We start from the raw sequence: 15,517 nt of genomic DNA, 5'->3' as shown, positions 1-15,517 counted from the left end.
CGTCAGCAGTGCAAAGCATTGGATGCAATTGTGCAAAGAACGCTGCCAGTGGACTCAATCAAGCTTCTCGGTCTGGCAAAATATACTGTATATAGAAAGTATTTCTGCAGAGTATATCTACAGTATATAGAGAGATATTGTTTATACAGTGCTTAACTTAACTTAGTCATACTATTTATTAATCTTTGCCTCTCTTCCACAGCATGTCTTTTATCCTGTCTTCCTTCTCTCACCCCAACTGGTCGCAGCAGATGGCCCCTCCTCCCTGAGCCTGGTTCTGCTGGAGGTTTCTTCCTGTTAAAAGGGAGTTTTTCCTTCCCACCGTCGCCAAAGTGCTTGCTCATAGGTGGTCGTATGATTGTTGTGCATTTCTCTGTATTATTGTAGGGTCTACCTTACAATATAAAGTGATTTGAGGCGACTGTTGTCATGATTTGTCATTGTATAAATAAAATTGAATTGAATTGAACTTAATCCTTTAATAGACCAATTGCCATAAACACACGAAAACACAAACATTGAAATCTATCCATTGTTATTTATTAGGCAAACAATAAACAAATATCAAAATTTTTATACCAGAATTTGAGCTGGCACACTGGACACCTCGGATAAGTCCGATACTAATCATGGATAGCAGGTATGATCTTTAATTTGGCCTCTTAATCAAAAATAATGTGCCTTTCTAGTTTTTTATTAAATTGTTCTTTAATAAAATAGTGAATTTGAACATTCATGGATAGAATAGTTATATACAAGCATTAAAAATATCATATTGATGAAAGAGCCTATGCTGACTGGAGGAGTAACCATCACAGAAACATAAAAGATAAATACCAACACTGTTAATGTGGGGCAGCTAAAAAAGGTTGGGCCATGGCATAGATCCCTCTAACAGAGGAATTACTTTTCTGAATAAGCCTACATTGGCCACACAAATAATACGAGTATCAACACTTACATTAGGTGGCACTAGTGGATTCTGTTCATTAATAGAGTGAGAGAATAATCAAAAAGTGAGATTGAGGTATTTAATGAATGCACTGAGAGAATTGAAGGAAATGACAAATGACTGAGAACAATACCCTGTAACAGACAGAGCTATATTTTATGGCATGACAGATGACTGAAAGCGTGGGCGAAAGGGGCTAATAAGGAAGGGGGGGGCACACCAGACATTTGCAGCCTTCCCTGCCCCCTCATCAGTCTCACGGGAACAAGGGATTATGGAAATGTATAAATGCAAGAGAGGGGGAGTCTGACAGACAGAGAGGAAGAGAGAAAGGCAGAGGGGAGAGCAAACAAGAGCGGGAGGGAGACAGAGCGATGCTATTGGCTGACCGTTATAACATCAACCGTGATGGAAATATTTCTCTCGCAGTCTAAGAAATAGAGGAAGAGACAGCCAGAGACAGTAGACTCAGGAAGAACATTCAGGTCTGTTTTCAAAATCTTTGAAAGGGATGAAAAGAAGGGGGAGTTAAAGAAGAAAGAAAGAAAGAAAGGAAAAAGAAAGCAGGGTACACGAGGAGCAGGAGAGATGATAGTAAGGTGGACTAACTTATGACTCCTGAGGGCTGTGGAGATTTTTTTTTTACTTAAGAACAGAAGCGCTTTATTTTTCTTTTAAATCAGCACGAATGGGTTTCAACATGTAGACACTCTGCAGGCTTCTGTGTAAATATTTCCCTGCTAGAATTTAACTATTTAACCTGCACATCAGCAGAGACAAGGCTTCACGTCTTTCTTTTTGTTTTTTGGAGATAACTGAGGGATGCGCTTGAGACAAACATGCAGAGCAGACAGTTCTGACATGGTGTCGACCCAAATTGACAGAGAAGAGGAAAGAGTGGACTGTTCAGATGCAGACACGTCTCCTACCAGGCACAGGTATTCGCTACTCGATATTAAGGTCAGTCAAGATGTCGATCCATGCTAACTGAAACTATCAATAATGTATCGTGATGTCGCATCTCTAAGCCCTCTTGAAGTGCTAACTAATCTTTCGATTCAATTAGAATATCTGCTGCCTCAGTGATTCACCCTTCTCACTTTGTGAAATCAGCAGTGGCAAGTTGTGATTTGCTTTGTCAGAATATAACTGTGTAACATGCAAAGCAATACCTTGAATCTCAGCTAGGATGTAAATAATTACTCAGCAGTTTAGCCATCATTATAAGTAAAGACTCTGTAAATAATAACTCACAGATGTAAACCTGTTAACTATGATATGGAAATATATGCGTCATTAATTGTTCTGGATCCCGGAGCAACAGATGAACAGAAAGCCATACAACAAACTACAAAAACTACAAAAAGCCATAACCGACTGGGACAATAATTCTCGCTGTTTTTACTGCTCTTAGTATCGACTAGTAACCTGTGCTTCTGTTGTCGGCGTGTCAGTCAGACTCTTGGTGGTTCGTCAGTAAAAACAAAAAAGAAAAAAAACCCATGATGTGTAGGCTTTCTCTAAAGAGAAACTGCAGGAAGGACAAGGAGGAGACAGACATTTTCCCTGTCAGAGACTGAAAAGAGGAGCACTGGGCCAGTGGCAGACTACTGTGGCTGTGAACAGACACACAAGTGCTTCCTAGATCAAAGCAAGGAAGGAGTTGTCCTGCTGTCAGATTTACAAGAAGAGACAAAGACAGAAAGCAAGTAAGCAGTGGAGCTGCGACGTCAGCTGATTATTGATTGTTTCTAAAACTGAGTGCTTTACCCACCTGGACAATATAGACTCAGCTTGCATCAAAGGGGGAAACCAACAATAGCCTCTACCACAGTAAAAGGAGGAGGGGGAGTGACCAGTAGCCAGAGAGAGGCAGAGAGCAGGGAACCAGTTTCCTTTCTCTCCCTTCACCCGTGTCCTTGTCAGGCTGGCTGGTGCAGCCATGGCGTTCACCTTTGCGGCCTTCTGCTACATGCTCACCTTGGTACTGTGTGCAGCTCTCATCTTCTTTGTCATATGGCAGGTGAGTGGCACGGTGAACACACCAGAACTAAGACTGACACACGTAGGGCCTGCAGCATCCTCACTGTAGCATCCCACACAGGCAGACTAGCGCGGCCGCCTACACACAGGTGTACAGAGCTGCTGGCAACATAACATACACACTTCAGCCCCTCTAGAGATAATGATATGCATTAAAGGTGTAATTGTACTTATCAGACACTTCAAATGATCTCCTAAGAGCCACCCGATGACACTTTGACAAAAAGCACAGATTCCTGCTGGCTTCATCCCTCCACATAAAAGCAACTTATGATCCCAGAGAACTGATGATAAACATTTCCACGTAAGGCGTTCGGGCTTCAGCAAACTCCAGATAATGAGTACAGACAGTCAGCAAAACACAGTGATCATAAATCTCACCACCAGACTGTTGTGAATCTGTCTGCCCGCAGGCATTTTCAGTGGAATTTGCACAGCTATCGCTGGAGACCAGTGCACTCGGTTTGCCTGTTACACAGACTCAACAAACACCGCAGCTTTGATCTCTCACCTTTAACATTCCCTCCGTGGAGGCAGGAACACGGCGAAGCACAAAAACGCATCATTATGAATATAGGACTTGAAATGACTAACGTACCAATTGACTAAGTGGGTGAGACTACATATGACTCAGTGAGTGTGTCTGTGTGTGAAAGAGACAGCGAGAAGCCTGCGTCTGGCTCGGCTCTCGAGCATGTGACCGAAACGCTTATCAACCTATGATTTTGTTCACCCCTTCCCCCAGTCTGCTTCCACCCACGGGCACAGCACCCCAACTGTATGTGGCCGTCGACCAATCAGAACCTCGGTTCACTGGTATAGTAACCATGGTGCCCACTGAGGGGCTCATCATGTCGCCATGGAAACTGCATCTGTTTACAACAGAGCTAATTGTGAACGAAGACGAGGGCGAGCCATATAGGCTCGTACAGTATGTGGAAGGTGCTCTCCCCTTCGTGCCATCAGTCACTGCTGATGTTCACTTTTCTGCAAATGATGTCTGCTTGTTATGGCTTTTCAATGAGCCGTCAAAGGGAAGCTTAGCTCTTTAAAACCTGAGCCGATGATAAGCACAGCAGGTGTCCTTTACACTCCGAATTATTCGTGTTTTTATAGAGCTATTAATCAGGGAGCTAGTGAGAATAATTGTCACTTATACTCGCCTCACTGGAGGCAGTTAGAGTGTATTGGTGTATCTGAACAAGTGCCCTCAGTATATTATATTTCAATATGCAGAGAGACACTCAAGACAGTGTATGTACCAGAAATGTACCGCAATGCTCTTAAATATCAACCCAGCTAAAAAATGCTCAGTCAAAGAGCTTCTTGCATTTTAAATTTCTCAAGCACTTCTTGGACGACTCCTGGCATTTGTGTCTTAATATTAATCTTCCAATGTGAACTTAATTACTGGTCTCAACGTAAGAATCAACCCTTATGTAATTTCTTAGTGCAATGCATTTATCTACTCCTGCAGCTTTTCATCGTTTTTTTTTTACAGGAATTGGATAATGCAAAGCTGTATGGGGTGAATTAACCATCCAAGCTGTTCTTATTCAGGGACAAATTTCAATCAAAAATCCTTTAGCACAAGCACTACTACATAATCACACATGATGTCAACATAACATGACCTTCCTAACAGCATAAAGGGCAATAGCAAATGTCTGCATTTACATATGCCACTAACTCACCATATGTACTCAAAGTGATCTGAAAGCAGCTGCAGCTGTGGATGTAGGGATCGCAACAGTGTTCAGCCGACTCAGCCGAACCAAATTTACGAGTGGCGAGAAGACAACAGCTACATTTGCATTACAGTTGCAGCGTAGTGGTGGTGAAACAAAAACAAGCTCACGTGTCCAATATTATTATTTTATTTTATTATTTTTTTCAGATCATTGCGTTTGATGAGCTTCGCACAGACTTCAAAAACCCCATCGATCAGAGCAATCCCACCAGAGCGGTAAGAACCCTGCTGTTTCACTTCTTGCAAGAATGATCAAACCTTCATGTGCACACAGAGAAATCCCTTCTTTGTACTTTCAAGGAGACTATACATTTAAGGTTTTGCCCCCCAAATATTGCCTATGCTGCATATTTTCCGAGCACAGTTCACAAAGTTTCACGTTCATTTCATAAATAAACACAGCAAACGCTTTTTTCCAAGCCTGCAATCACCAAAAAAAATGAAATCATCATGTTATGTAAATGAGAGTTTGGGGTTTTTGGAGCGAAAGCTTTCATATATTTAATTCGGCTACATTTAGCCTTATTCATTAATATTTCTAAATCAAATATTTGCCCTACTTTGAAAACACTAATCCAAGCTTCCAGGTGATTGCTACAGTAACACCCAGGCAGTGTTTCCCTGAATGCTCATTTGTATGCAGATTGAAGCAATCAGCCTCCTACAAAGACCACGGCTCGTTGGCTTAATCAGTTACAGAGATTCATGCAAATGAAGTTGCTTTTTAGACAATGAGATACTGTAGTGTCGCCACAATAGGAGTGCAATTTGGAGTTTTCACCTTACCGTAACGAGAACAAATGCATTCACTCGATCCAAAGTGACAGATAAATAATTGCTGATTGAAAGTTAGCGCAACTATTTATCCTCTCATGTTGCAGAGCTGTTTGCTTACAGTATGTATAAGTTTTCTTCTGAAGATGAAATAACATTATCATGAGTCAGTAGTTCGAGCTATTATTCGCTTAGCAAGTTAACAGCAGCTGTGATTATCGTTTTCACAGGATAGCTAATGTTCTAGCAATCATGTGAACCTGCATCTGAACTGCAAAGTGAGAGTGATGAGGAGTGGGAGAGGAAACTGTGAAAGCAGACTGTAGGAGTGTGAAGGAATGCCAGCTACAAGGGGGTGGACACAATAACTGCAACACCTGTAAATTATAATGCAGTCAAATACAATGGAGCACAAAAGCCACAGTGGATCTTTTACTTTCCTCGGGACAACGATGGAGAGCTGTCTGACAAACAATCCCCATTAGAACTTTTCTGGTTTCACAGCAGTGAGATAAGTATTGAGGCCACTCTGTAGGACTGGTGACAACCTAAACACGCTGTCTGATGTCACCGTTTCAAATGTGTTCAGAAATAACTGGATCTGGCAGGACGCGACACTGCTGGTCTCTCCCCAAAATCAATAAGCTGCACAAACAGAAGACAAGCGAAGGCAACAGCCATGGAAGATAAACAGCAATTATATTTGTGGTTAGCTGAGAGCAACACATGTTCACTAGAGTGCGGTTGTGTACAAAAAAGGACAAAAGCAGTCAATATTTGTCGGGAAGAGAGAGAAAGAAATGATAGAAAGACAGAGCGGAAGAAGCTAGACAGCTGTTTTTGAATCAGGTTTCTGCGTAAAGCCTTTAATCACAGTAACACTCAGAGGGAGAACCACCCCATCCATAAAGAGCCCTTCTATGGCTACTTCCCCCGTTAAAACAACAAAATTAAACACATCATAGTGGTAAAATTTATTCCTTTTCAGGCCTCCTTTTATGCCAGTAGCTCTAGAAAAGTTATGAGGCAGATTGTCAGGGAGATCACTCATTTGCGTCTCTGATAATAACGGCTTAATTAGATTACCAATCTAACTACAGCACTCTTTGCCCTGTAATTGTTGCTCCTTTATCTCTTCTGTATATTGTGTATATTGTGAAATGTCTCCGCTGCCTTTGATTAACATCCTCAGTCATGTTTCTTTATTGGAACTATTAAATATTCAGAGCAAATTGGATGACCTGACACAAATAGGGCCACCTCGGGGAGGCTACGAGCTGTAAAATCTGAGCAGCGCAATGATTTACACCGACAACAATAAACCATATGATGCACAGAAGCTAGGCTGGCACTTTCGCTCCTTAAATAACAGCACTGTGGAGGAAGGACTAGAAAGAAAGAACGAAAGAAAGAAAGAAGGCAGGAAATTACACTGAGCATACTAACAACAGTGAAGGTAGAGTGCCTGTGTCTAATTCAGGGCAAAATCCACTTTTCCCTTTCAGGTCACCAGTTTTAATTTATGTCCACAGACTCATAAAAGCTGGATGTTGCTCCAGCTACACTAAGCCGATATCACCGGTTGGTAGCCAAGATAGATGCCTCAATATGTCAGAATGACTAGACATGCTTATCCACTTGATGTATTATATTTAACAAAATAAATGAAGCCAAGCAAATTAACAGCCCTGTGATAATTATCTGACTATAGACATTATGGTTACACAATAAAGCAATAACTTTCTGTTGATGGAAACGGATAAACGGGGCAAATGAAGTAGAGCAAAACATCTAATTTGCCTTGCTGACTAATTAATGGACAACCAAAGAAAACATCTGCATGAGCCGAATATCTGATGTCAGGCTCATGTACTCAAAGACGGATGGCTTTAATTTTTAAACTGATAATTGAGCTTTCTATAATGGCTCAGAGACTCCGAGCTGATAGCTTTACAAGATAAGGTGGGAGATGTGCGCACAGGGTTTTTTCCCTGCAATATGAGATTTGCTTCTCAAATAGGTTTCAGCCACATAAATGAAAAACAAATCAACACCATTGTAAGTACTTTATTATTATTATTAACTGAAAATGAATTTATTCAAGTATAATATACAGTTTGTGTTTCTCAAATTTCATAAAAAAGAACAAGTCTGATTTCTGCCATAGGTGGGCACAGGTATGATTAATGACATTCATTAAGGCTCTAGATCAGGACTGTCACTAGTGTCATTAATAAAACCTATATTTAACTCATATTTCATGCAAAAGTTGTACCTGTTGTATGTGCCCAGATCATGGTTATGGCCTTATAGTCCACAGCCAAATGAAAAGTCCTGTCTGCACCAAACCAAGGTTATTATAAATAAAAATAAAAGACTGGCCTAAAAAACAAAAATAAATAAATAAATAAAACTAAAATACACTAAAAAAATCCATATGAATGTATCATTTTGGTCAAATTAACCAACAATACCAGAATGAAGACGTACTTGCGTGTGTGTGTTTATTAGAACAGGGATGTCTACGCAACTGTGTGTGTGGGTCTGTGTATTTTAATATTGTAATACTGTTTTGTATCGTATTGTGTTGAACTTCTGACAGACACCACATGTATAACAACAAAAAGCTGCGGCTAAAAAAAAGAACCGAAAAACTGTATTAAACTTAAAATTATTAAACAATAGAAACTAAAGTGAAATGAGCAAACTCACTCTGGAAACTAACTTAAATAAAAATTTAAAAAACAGATCGATGATAAAACTGCACCAAAGTGTAAAAATATGTATTTTAGACGTTTTTTAAAAAAGAAGGTAGTTAATTAATTACTATCAGTTGGTAAGTGTATTTTTCCATGGTACTATTGTTGGCCTGGTGATCTAATGTAATATACAGCTGCATATTACAGTATCACTATACCCATAATACTGATATTTAAGCAGGAATGCTAACATAAAACTAGCCATCAGGTCCAGTTTTTAGATTTTATCACTATATTTAATATCTGTCCAGTTTAAAAAATCCTCCAAAATAATAATAATAAATATTCACTCCAGTCTATGATCGTCTATTGTTTCTGCTATGAGACAGCTATTTCTGTTAGGCATTGACAGTAATATTGTTGACCGGACTTTCTTTATATCCTCTCCACAGAGAGAAAGGATTCTCAACATTGAAAGGATCTGCAACCTGCTTCGCAGGGTGAGTAATAGCTGTTTTTCATCTGCTGGTGGTGGATGACTAAAGCAGAGGGGCTTCACAGAGCCATGACCGTTTGTCTTTTTTCATTGTGAGGACCATGACACACACTGATTCATTTCACATGTAGCCCGTCCCCACAACACGCCATTACCTCTTTACAGGCACACAGTGATGGAGAGCACTGATACAGCCCAGATGTTGTCAGCTTTTTATTTCAAGGCTTTCAGAAAAAGAACTTTGTGTCTGTGAAAGATCACACACTGTGGAGGCCATTTTAAACATGCTTGTGCTTGAAGATGGCCAGTGCCATTGGGTTTTTTTGATTCAAAGTTAATGGATAAATAAATAAAAATATATAAAATTACAAGAGTTTAATTTAATACTACTACTACTACTAATTGTAGTATTAGGGTCTATATGCTAATGTAGTAAAGAGCATTTTCTGAGAAGGTTTGCCCTGGGTTCAAATTGTTACCATTTTCTCGGTTTTTTTTTTACGTTTTTCTTTATATAGCTGCTCAGTGCAAGAAAATAAAATGCCACTGATGCATAATTACAATACCACCATGTTATTGAAAAGGAACTCTTATTGCTGCAGTGGAAATATAATTTCAATTACCCTTAACTGCTACACAGGTTTAATCTAGCGTGGTAATTAGACTACATATGTATTAGTGATATTTGCTCCAACCAATCACTGCTGAAATTGGTTCCACTAAAAATATTAAAATAATATTGAAACAGATTGTAATGATTGATGGAGCCAGCTAAGGGTTATGATGTCAGTCAAAGAAATGTAAGTTGTTATTTTGCAGCCATATTTTTGAACTAGCATCAAGATCAAATTGCTACGTGTATGTGATGTGATAGTTCTTATTACATTAAGTTCACATTAAATAAGGTTCATTTGTATAGCACTACAAAGTACTTCCCAAAAACAGAATAAACAAACAATAGATTTTTATAAAAATTAAACTATTAATCACTTAAAATAGACCATGCAAGACTTTATAAAAGCGATAATGTGTAAAGAATAAATTGAAATGAACATAATTAAAAGTTAAAACAAAACTTGGTGTTAAGCTAAGAATCTTAAAGATAAAAATGTTATAATAAAATTTGCAAGAAACAGGTCTTTAGCAGTAAAACACTAAAAGAAGACACTGGCAAAACTACCCTGAATGCTGCAGGCAGGTCACCCCACAACCAAGAAGTAGTGATGTGCGGATCGATCCTGAAATATCAATTCCTCCGATACCAGTCATTTATGTTCTAGAATCGATTCTCACATTAAAATATCGATATTTTAGTAATTTAGGGTAAATTTGTAGTTTATCATTAACAGGAACACAGTGGAAAGAAACTATAACATTCGGATTGTCTACACTCAAAGGAACTACTTCCTCTTCCGCCTTTCATAGTCATTTGCGAAATAGGCTGTCTGTCTTGCAGCCCCTTGGCGTGCGCACTCACAACAATGGCTGAGCGTAATTGGAGTCATGTGCGAACCTATTTTACCTCCACAAAAACTGAGACGTGGTTTGCGATACATGTGGCAAAAACGTGAGGTGTTGTGGCCACACTAGGGAGACAAAGGCTATTGGGGGGATAAATACATTTTACAGTGTTTATTTATCGGATAAAATACGTTAAATGTCCGGAAACAGTGGGGGTGTCCAAATTCAGAGGCTGCTTCCACCTGAGGGCCCGGCCTTCGCGGTCTAAAGAAAGCCAGGTAGTACGGCACGAGCTCCCTCGGTGGAGTGAAACTGCCGTCTGCTCCTTGCTATCTAAAATATAACCGGGCACTGGCGTAAACTCTCGACCGTCTCACACTTCTGTTTAATCAGTTTTCTGTTTGACGTTTATTCAGCTGTGTGAAAACCCCGAGGAACCCTCCTGAGGGATTAATAAAGTTACATTTTATTTAATCTAATCTAATAACTTTAATCTCAGCCAAACTGATTTACTCACAAACAAATAAAACACTGAAAAAGCCAAACAATAACATTTTTAAGTTATCTAAGTGACTTATATATCATGTTTAACCCGAGTAGCGAAAGACCGCAGGGGTTTGAAAACAATGTGTCGATGGGCTCAGATATTTGAAGTTTACACAGCTACATTCTCACCTGAAAATATGTTAAAAGTTTTTTTGCGACCCAGAAAGAGAAATAAGAGTAATATTAAAACTAAGCATTGTTGGAAACAAGTACTCTGATGTCCTGTAATCATTATGACGCTATAATTTGAGCTACAATAAATAAAATAAGTTTTTGTACAAAGTATCGGTATCGGATCAGTATCGTCGATACCACCCTGAATATTACTTTGTATCGGATCGGAAAGGAAATCAGTGGTATCGCACATCACTACCAAGAAGCCTACTAGGGGTTACTGGTGGGGCTAACCATGCTAGCTTGTTAGCACGGTTAGCAAGGCACATCCACAGACTGTATGAGTTAAAATGAGAAACACAGATACACAAACCTTCTAACAAATATGAAATACTAGAATTTCACTCACCAAAACTGAAGTACAAAGCCACAGCATTATCTGTAAAACAGTTCTATTAAAATGTTCCCGCACACTGAAGCCCGAGTCTGACATCTGAATTAGCGCAGGTGAAAGCTTAAAAGATTTAAGGTGAAAAGCCAAATAAAGAAAAATTCACCTCCTGTAGTCATTTTGTAGGGGTATATTAGTTATAGCAACCAAAACTCTTTTTTGGAACAAGAAAGCTCTTTAACGTAGGATTATATGGTTACTCACTGACTTGTAGAACAACTTTCAAGTGGCCACTTAAGGAACTTTCTGGTGCTTGCAAGCTGGCCTCATTTAGCCTAGACATTACAGCGTCGGTTCATTCTCAGTGCTCTCATTGCACTGCTTTTGGCTGCTACAGGCAGCTATTTTCAGAGAAAAGTTCTGAAAAGTGGTAACACACTCCCTGCCCAGCATGAAACACTAAAATGTTGATAAGTAAGTGTTCAGAGCTTGTTTCTGCTGCCCTCAAGTTGCCCCCCAAAAGTTTTTGTCCTTTCACAGTAAATGTAGTTTTATCATCTTTGTTGCTATCCTGTTGCCATCTTGAGTCTTAACCCCATCTCAGATTTTCCCAAATAGTATTTTAACAACCAAACGCTAGACTTTACATCACAAGAAAAAAAGGTCAGCAACTTACATCACCTTCTACTAATGTATAAAAAAGAGTCCACATGCAAGTGAACATATATTTGCACCCGTAACAGCAGCTAGCCCTGACTAACAGCAACACCTTCCGTGTGAAAGTGTTTGCCCTGCAGTGTGGTCTTGTACACTGTAATTCTATCACATCAGTGTTTTCTAAAGAGTTGTTGGAGTGTTATCACTTAATCATTTCAGTTTCCGTCCTTCTTATATTTCTTATTAGTTGGTGGTACCAGAGTACTCCATCCACGGTCTCTTCTGCCTGATGTTCATGTGTGCTGGAGAGTGGGTCACACTTGGCCTAAATATCCCGCTGCTCTTCTACCATCTGTGGAGGTATGGTCCCACAGCAGATGTGTAACTAGTTTGTGTTGGTCTGATGGGTGAGTGAGCCAAACCTCCTGCTTTTTTCAGGTTTTTTCATCGGCCCGCTGATGGCTCAGAGGTCATGTATGATCCTGTCAGCGTGATGAACGCCGACATTCTCAACTACTGTCAGAAAGAGTCCTGGTGTAAGCTGGGCTTTTATCTTCTCTCATTTTTCTATTATCTCTACAGGTAAGTGGGAGATTTACAATGTTTCTCATTTCATAATGACACTTCAAGGAATCCTTAGACGTGTGTTACGATTCATAAATTTGTAAAATTAATTTTAATTTATCATCCTACACTATTTCTTGTAGTATGGTCTACGCCTTGGTGAGCTTCTAACAAACAGGAGAGATGAAGAAATAAAATAACTGTAAAAGAAAAATTGGAGAACAAACGGAGACACAAACCTTTACTTTCTCCATGTATTCTGACCTTTCTGGCTTTGGGCTTTGGAAGTCTAACCTTGGACTAAGCACGAAGAACAATTTGAGTGAATGTGAATTTTTTCGAAAAAGCCTCTTTTCGATTGTATCATTGTACACCCGATACTGCCGTCGGACAACCGGATGAAATCTTGAAGGACTGAAACACAGGTGTTTGTGTTGCCTTTGACCCATTATACAATTTAACAATATTTCTGAAGGGCTGGATTTTCCCCACGCTGCTCTTAATAATCCAGTCGCTCAACTCACTGTGAATCTCCAAACACTTGGGGACTGGAAAATGAAAAATTATGTCTGTATTCTTTGACTTTGACAATGTACTAAAAGCAGGATTGTTTTGCATATGGAAACTCTGACATCAAACCGTTACTCTGATCGTGTTGCAGGAAATGGGTTAGCAGTGTAAGAGGTTTAACGAACCTGGCATGAGCTGGAGTCTGCACAGACACCTTTAACCAGGACAGAGGATAAAGATTTGCCTGATGCCAGTCTCTGCCAAATGCAAAGTCAAATCAGACATTGGTAAAAAGAAAATAAAATGAAATGAGAAAAAAGCAAGGAATTATCCAGGGTTGACTTAAATAAGTTTGACTTTAAGGGTCAATGCTTGTGATGTGCATTCAAAATAGGTGTGTCCAGAGGGCATATTTTACGCTATATGCTAGGTTCATGCTTTCCAAAGAGCGTTCAGCTCAAACATGCCAAAATGTTACCGCTGAAAATCATTGTGCCAAATATAAAATCAAGGTCAAAAGAAAAATGATGAGACTAGAAAGTAGTTGCAGTATTTTGTGCTCTCAAACCTTATCTTTAATTCTACTTTCTTTGGCACATTATTTTTTTGGCACAATATTGTTTTTCCTCAAAAAAAAGAAAAAAGAAAAAAAACTTTAGTTTTGTTGTGTTTTTTAGTGTGCAGGAAGCACCTTATTCCTCTTTCCAGTGATGTTTACTCTTATTCATCTGCATTTATACTATAGCCATCTTAGCACAGCAACTCTTCTCTGATTCGAGGTAGAATAGCATAGCATAGTCATCTCATGTACAAAAAAGCAATTAATAACAGTAATCTAGCAATGTAAATTGAGTCATGAGACATATCGATCCAGTGTTATTCAGTGTTTGTAACAGTGAGTGGGACAAAAGTGGCAGATGAGACAATAACGACTCTATGACAGTGTTTCAGCTGTTTAAGGAGTGCAACGACAGCATCGCAATACATCGACAAACATACAGCTGCAAAGGCAACAGACGTAAGAGACACACAATCTTGCTGATGACCAAGATTTATAAACAGTAAAGCCTTTCCTCGGCTGGCCTTTGCCGCCATGTGTTCATTAGATGGATCTGTTTGCAGATAAGTGATGGTTCAGATGTGTGATATCAGTAGGAAAACAGAAACTCTGGGGGCCTGAGAACAAGCTGTGATATTTGCCATACACCAACTCCAGGTGTACTAAATGGTGGTGTTTGATAGACAAACTGTGGGCTCAGATAGGAAAAAATGAGGTAAGGAGTCTCCGGAGAACACGGGTGGGCATTTCTCAGCTGCTAGACATGGCTGGCTGTAATCAGTTACCTTGCCCCCAGCCCTGACTAACCACGTCTTACTGTCAAGGAATGCCCACTTAAAATAATGGTCTCAGCTGCTGCAGCCTACTGAAGTTCTTGTTACGTAGAAGGATTCACAGCAAAAATTGACAAACTGTCATGACATTTATCCAATAATTAAATAGTAGATCTGTTTAAATAAATTTAATTACATTTTATTTTGATAGCACAAAATCACAAGAAGTCACATTTATATTACAAAGTAAAGACCCTACAATAATAGAAACAAAACCCCAACAATCAAACGACCCCCTATGAGCAAGCACTTGGCAACAGTGGGAAGTAAAAACTCCCTGATCATTCGATCAGTGATAAAAGTAACAGTATAATTTTCCAGTGTGTGTTAGCAATATATGAAATTTATTTCTAATGAAAACTATGTTTTCCTTAGAAAACGCCCACACTGCACTGTATACCAGTGCTTGAGGCTGTTTTGCTAAGCTCAGCAAATTCAATACAAATGTTTGTGTACATCAGCATTTCACGCTTTCTTGCCCTGCCTATATTACTTAGCCACAAGCCTATATTTTTCACTGTAGTTTTAGCAAATGTCCCTCAAAACAGGAATAAATGCAATATTTCTTATAGAGAGAAACATTTTTGCATCAGCACTTTTTCCGGCAACAGCACTGTGTTTATCAGATTCATAAAACATTAGCCCCATGCACATTTGTCAAGCTGAAACACTGGGGGGAACGAAATGTACCAAGCCTTTGCTACAACTGGAATACTCACATTAGCTGAATTGTGGTTTGTTAATTTTCACAAAATGTGTTGGCAATTTGGAAAGGATGACTTTAATTCCTAATATTCAATTCAATTCAGTTTTATTTATATAGCTCAAAATCATAACAACAGTGGCCTCAAGGTGCTTTATAGGTGGAAGGTAAAGACCCTTCAATAGTAAAAAGAAAACAGTGAAAATCCCAGCAATCATATGACCCTCAGTGAGCAAGCGCTTTGGTGACGGTGAAAAGGAAAAACTCCCTTTTAACAGGAAGAAACCTCCAGCAGAACCAGGTGTAGGGAGGGGCGGCCATCTGCCGTGACTTTTTGGGATGAGGGGAGGAAGGTTGTGGAAGAAAAGCAGAAATTAATAATAATTAATATAAATCCATGAAGTGTCCAGAACGTACTTACAGTTCTAAAATCACCTTCATTGACTGACATACAGTATGCTCTAC

The 15,517-nt window shown here is 39.3% G+C and overlaps 1 protein-coding gene across 2 annotated transcripts; it reads left to right on the top strand.

The window, feature by feature from the left end:
• The first annotated feature begins 1,284 nt into the window (after nucleotides 1-1,284).
• cnih2 (cornichon family AMPA receptor auxiliary protein 2) lies at nucleotides 1,285-13,572 on the top strand. Of its 2 annotated transcripts, none has more exons than XM_086309564.1 (6): nucleotides 1,285-1,912; nucleotides 4,893-4,961; nucleotides 8,671-8,718; nucleotides 12,131-12,243; nucleotides 12,322-12,465; nucleotides 12,591-13,572. In XM_086309564.1, exons 1-6 carry the CDS (start codon nucleotides 1,775-1,777, stop codon nucleotides 12,616-12,618), a joined length of 540 nt encoding a protein of 179 aa, XP_086165690.1. In that variant the 5' UTR covers nucleotides 1,285-1,774; the 3' UTR covers nucleotides 12,619-13,572. The 2 variants fall into 2 exon arrangements, with proteins under 2 accessions (XP_086165690.1, XP_086165691.1); XM_086309565.1 differs by having other exon boundaries at nucleotides 1,774-2,975.
• Nucleotides 13,573-15,517: the final 1,945 nt, after the last annotated feature.

Source organism: Aulonocara sp. 'chitande type north' Nkhata Bay, linkage group LG10, assembly GCF_057382095.1.
Source record: "Aulonocara sp. 'chitande type north' Nkhata Bay isolate Kocher_YH1m ecotype deep benthic linkage group LG10, A_spYH_male_GT1.1, whole genome shotgun sequence".
Classification (NCBI taxonomy): domain Eukaryota; kingdom Metazoa; phylum Chordata; class Actinopteri; order Cichliformes; family Cichlidae; genus Aulonocara; species Aulonocara sp. 'chitande type north' Nkhata Bay.
Note: the sequence above shows the minus strand (reverse complement) of the source record. Positions and strands in the feature narration are given on the sequence as shown.

What these genes read in the sequence shown, in the direction of transcription:
- cnih2 (XM_086309564.1), top strand. Translation starts at nt 1,775, where the DNA reads ATGCGCTTGAGACAAACATGCAGAGCAGACAGTTCTGACATGGTGTCG. An exon ending in ATTCGCTACTCGATATTAAG is followed by an intron (nt 1,913 to 4,892) that starts GTCAGTCAAGAT and finishes TATTTTTTTCAG; the next exon opens with ATCATTGCGTTTGATGAGCT. An exon ending in TCTGCAACCTGCTTCGCAGG is followed by an intron (nt 8,719 to 12,130) that starts GTGAGTAATAGC and finishes ATTTCTTATTAG; the next exon opens with TTGGTGGTACCAGAGTACTC.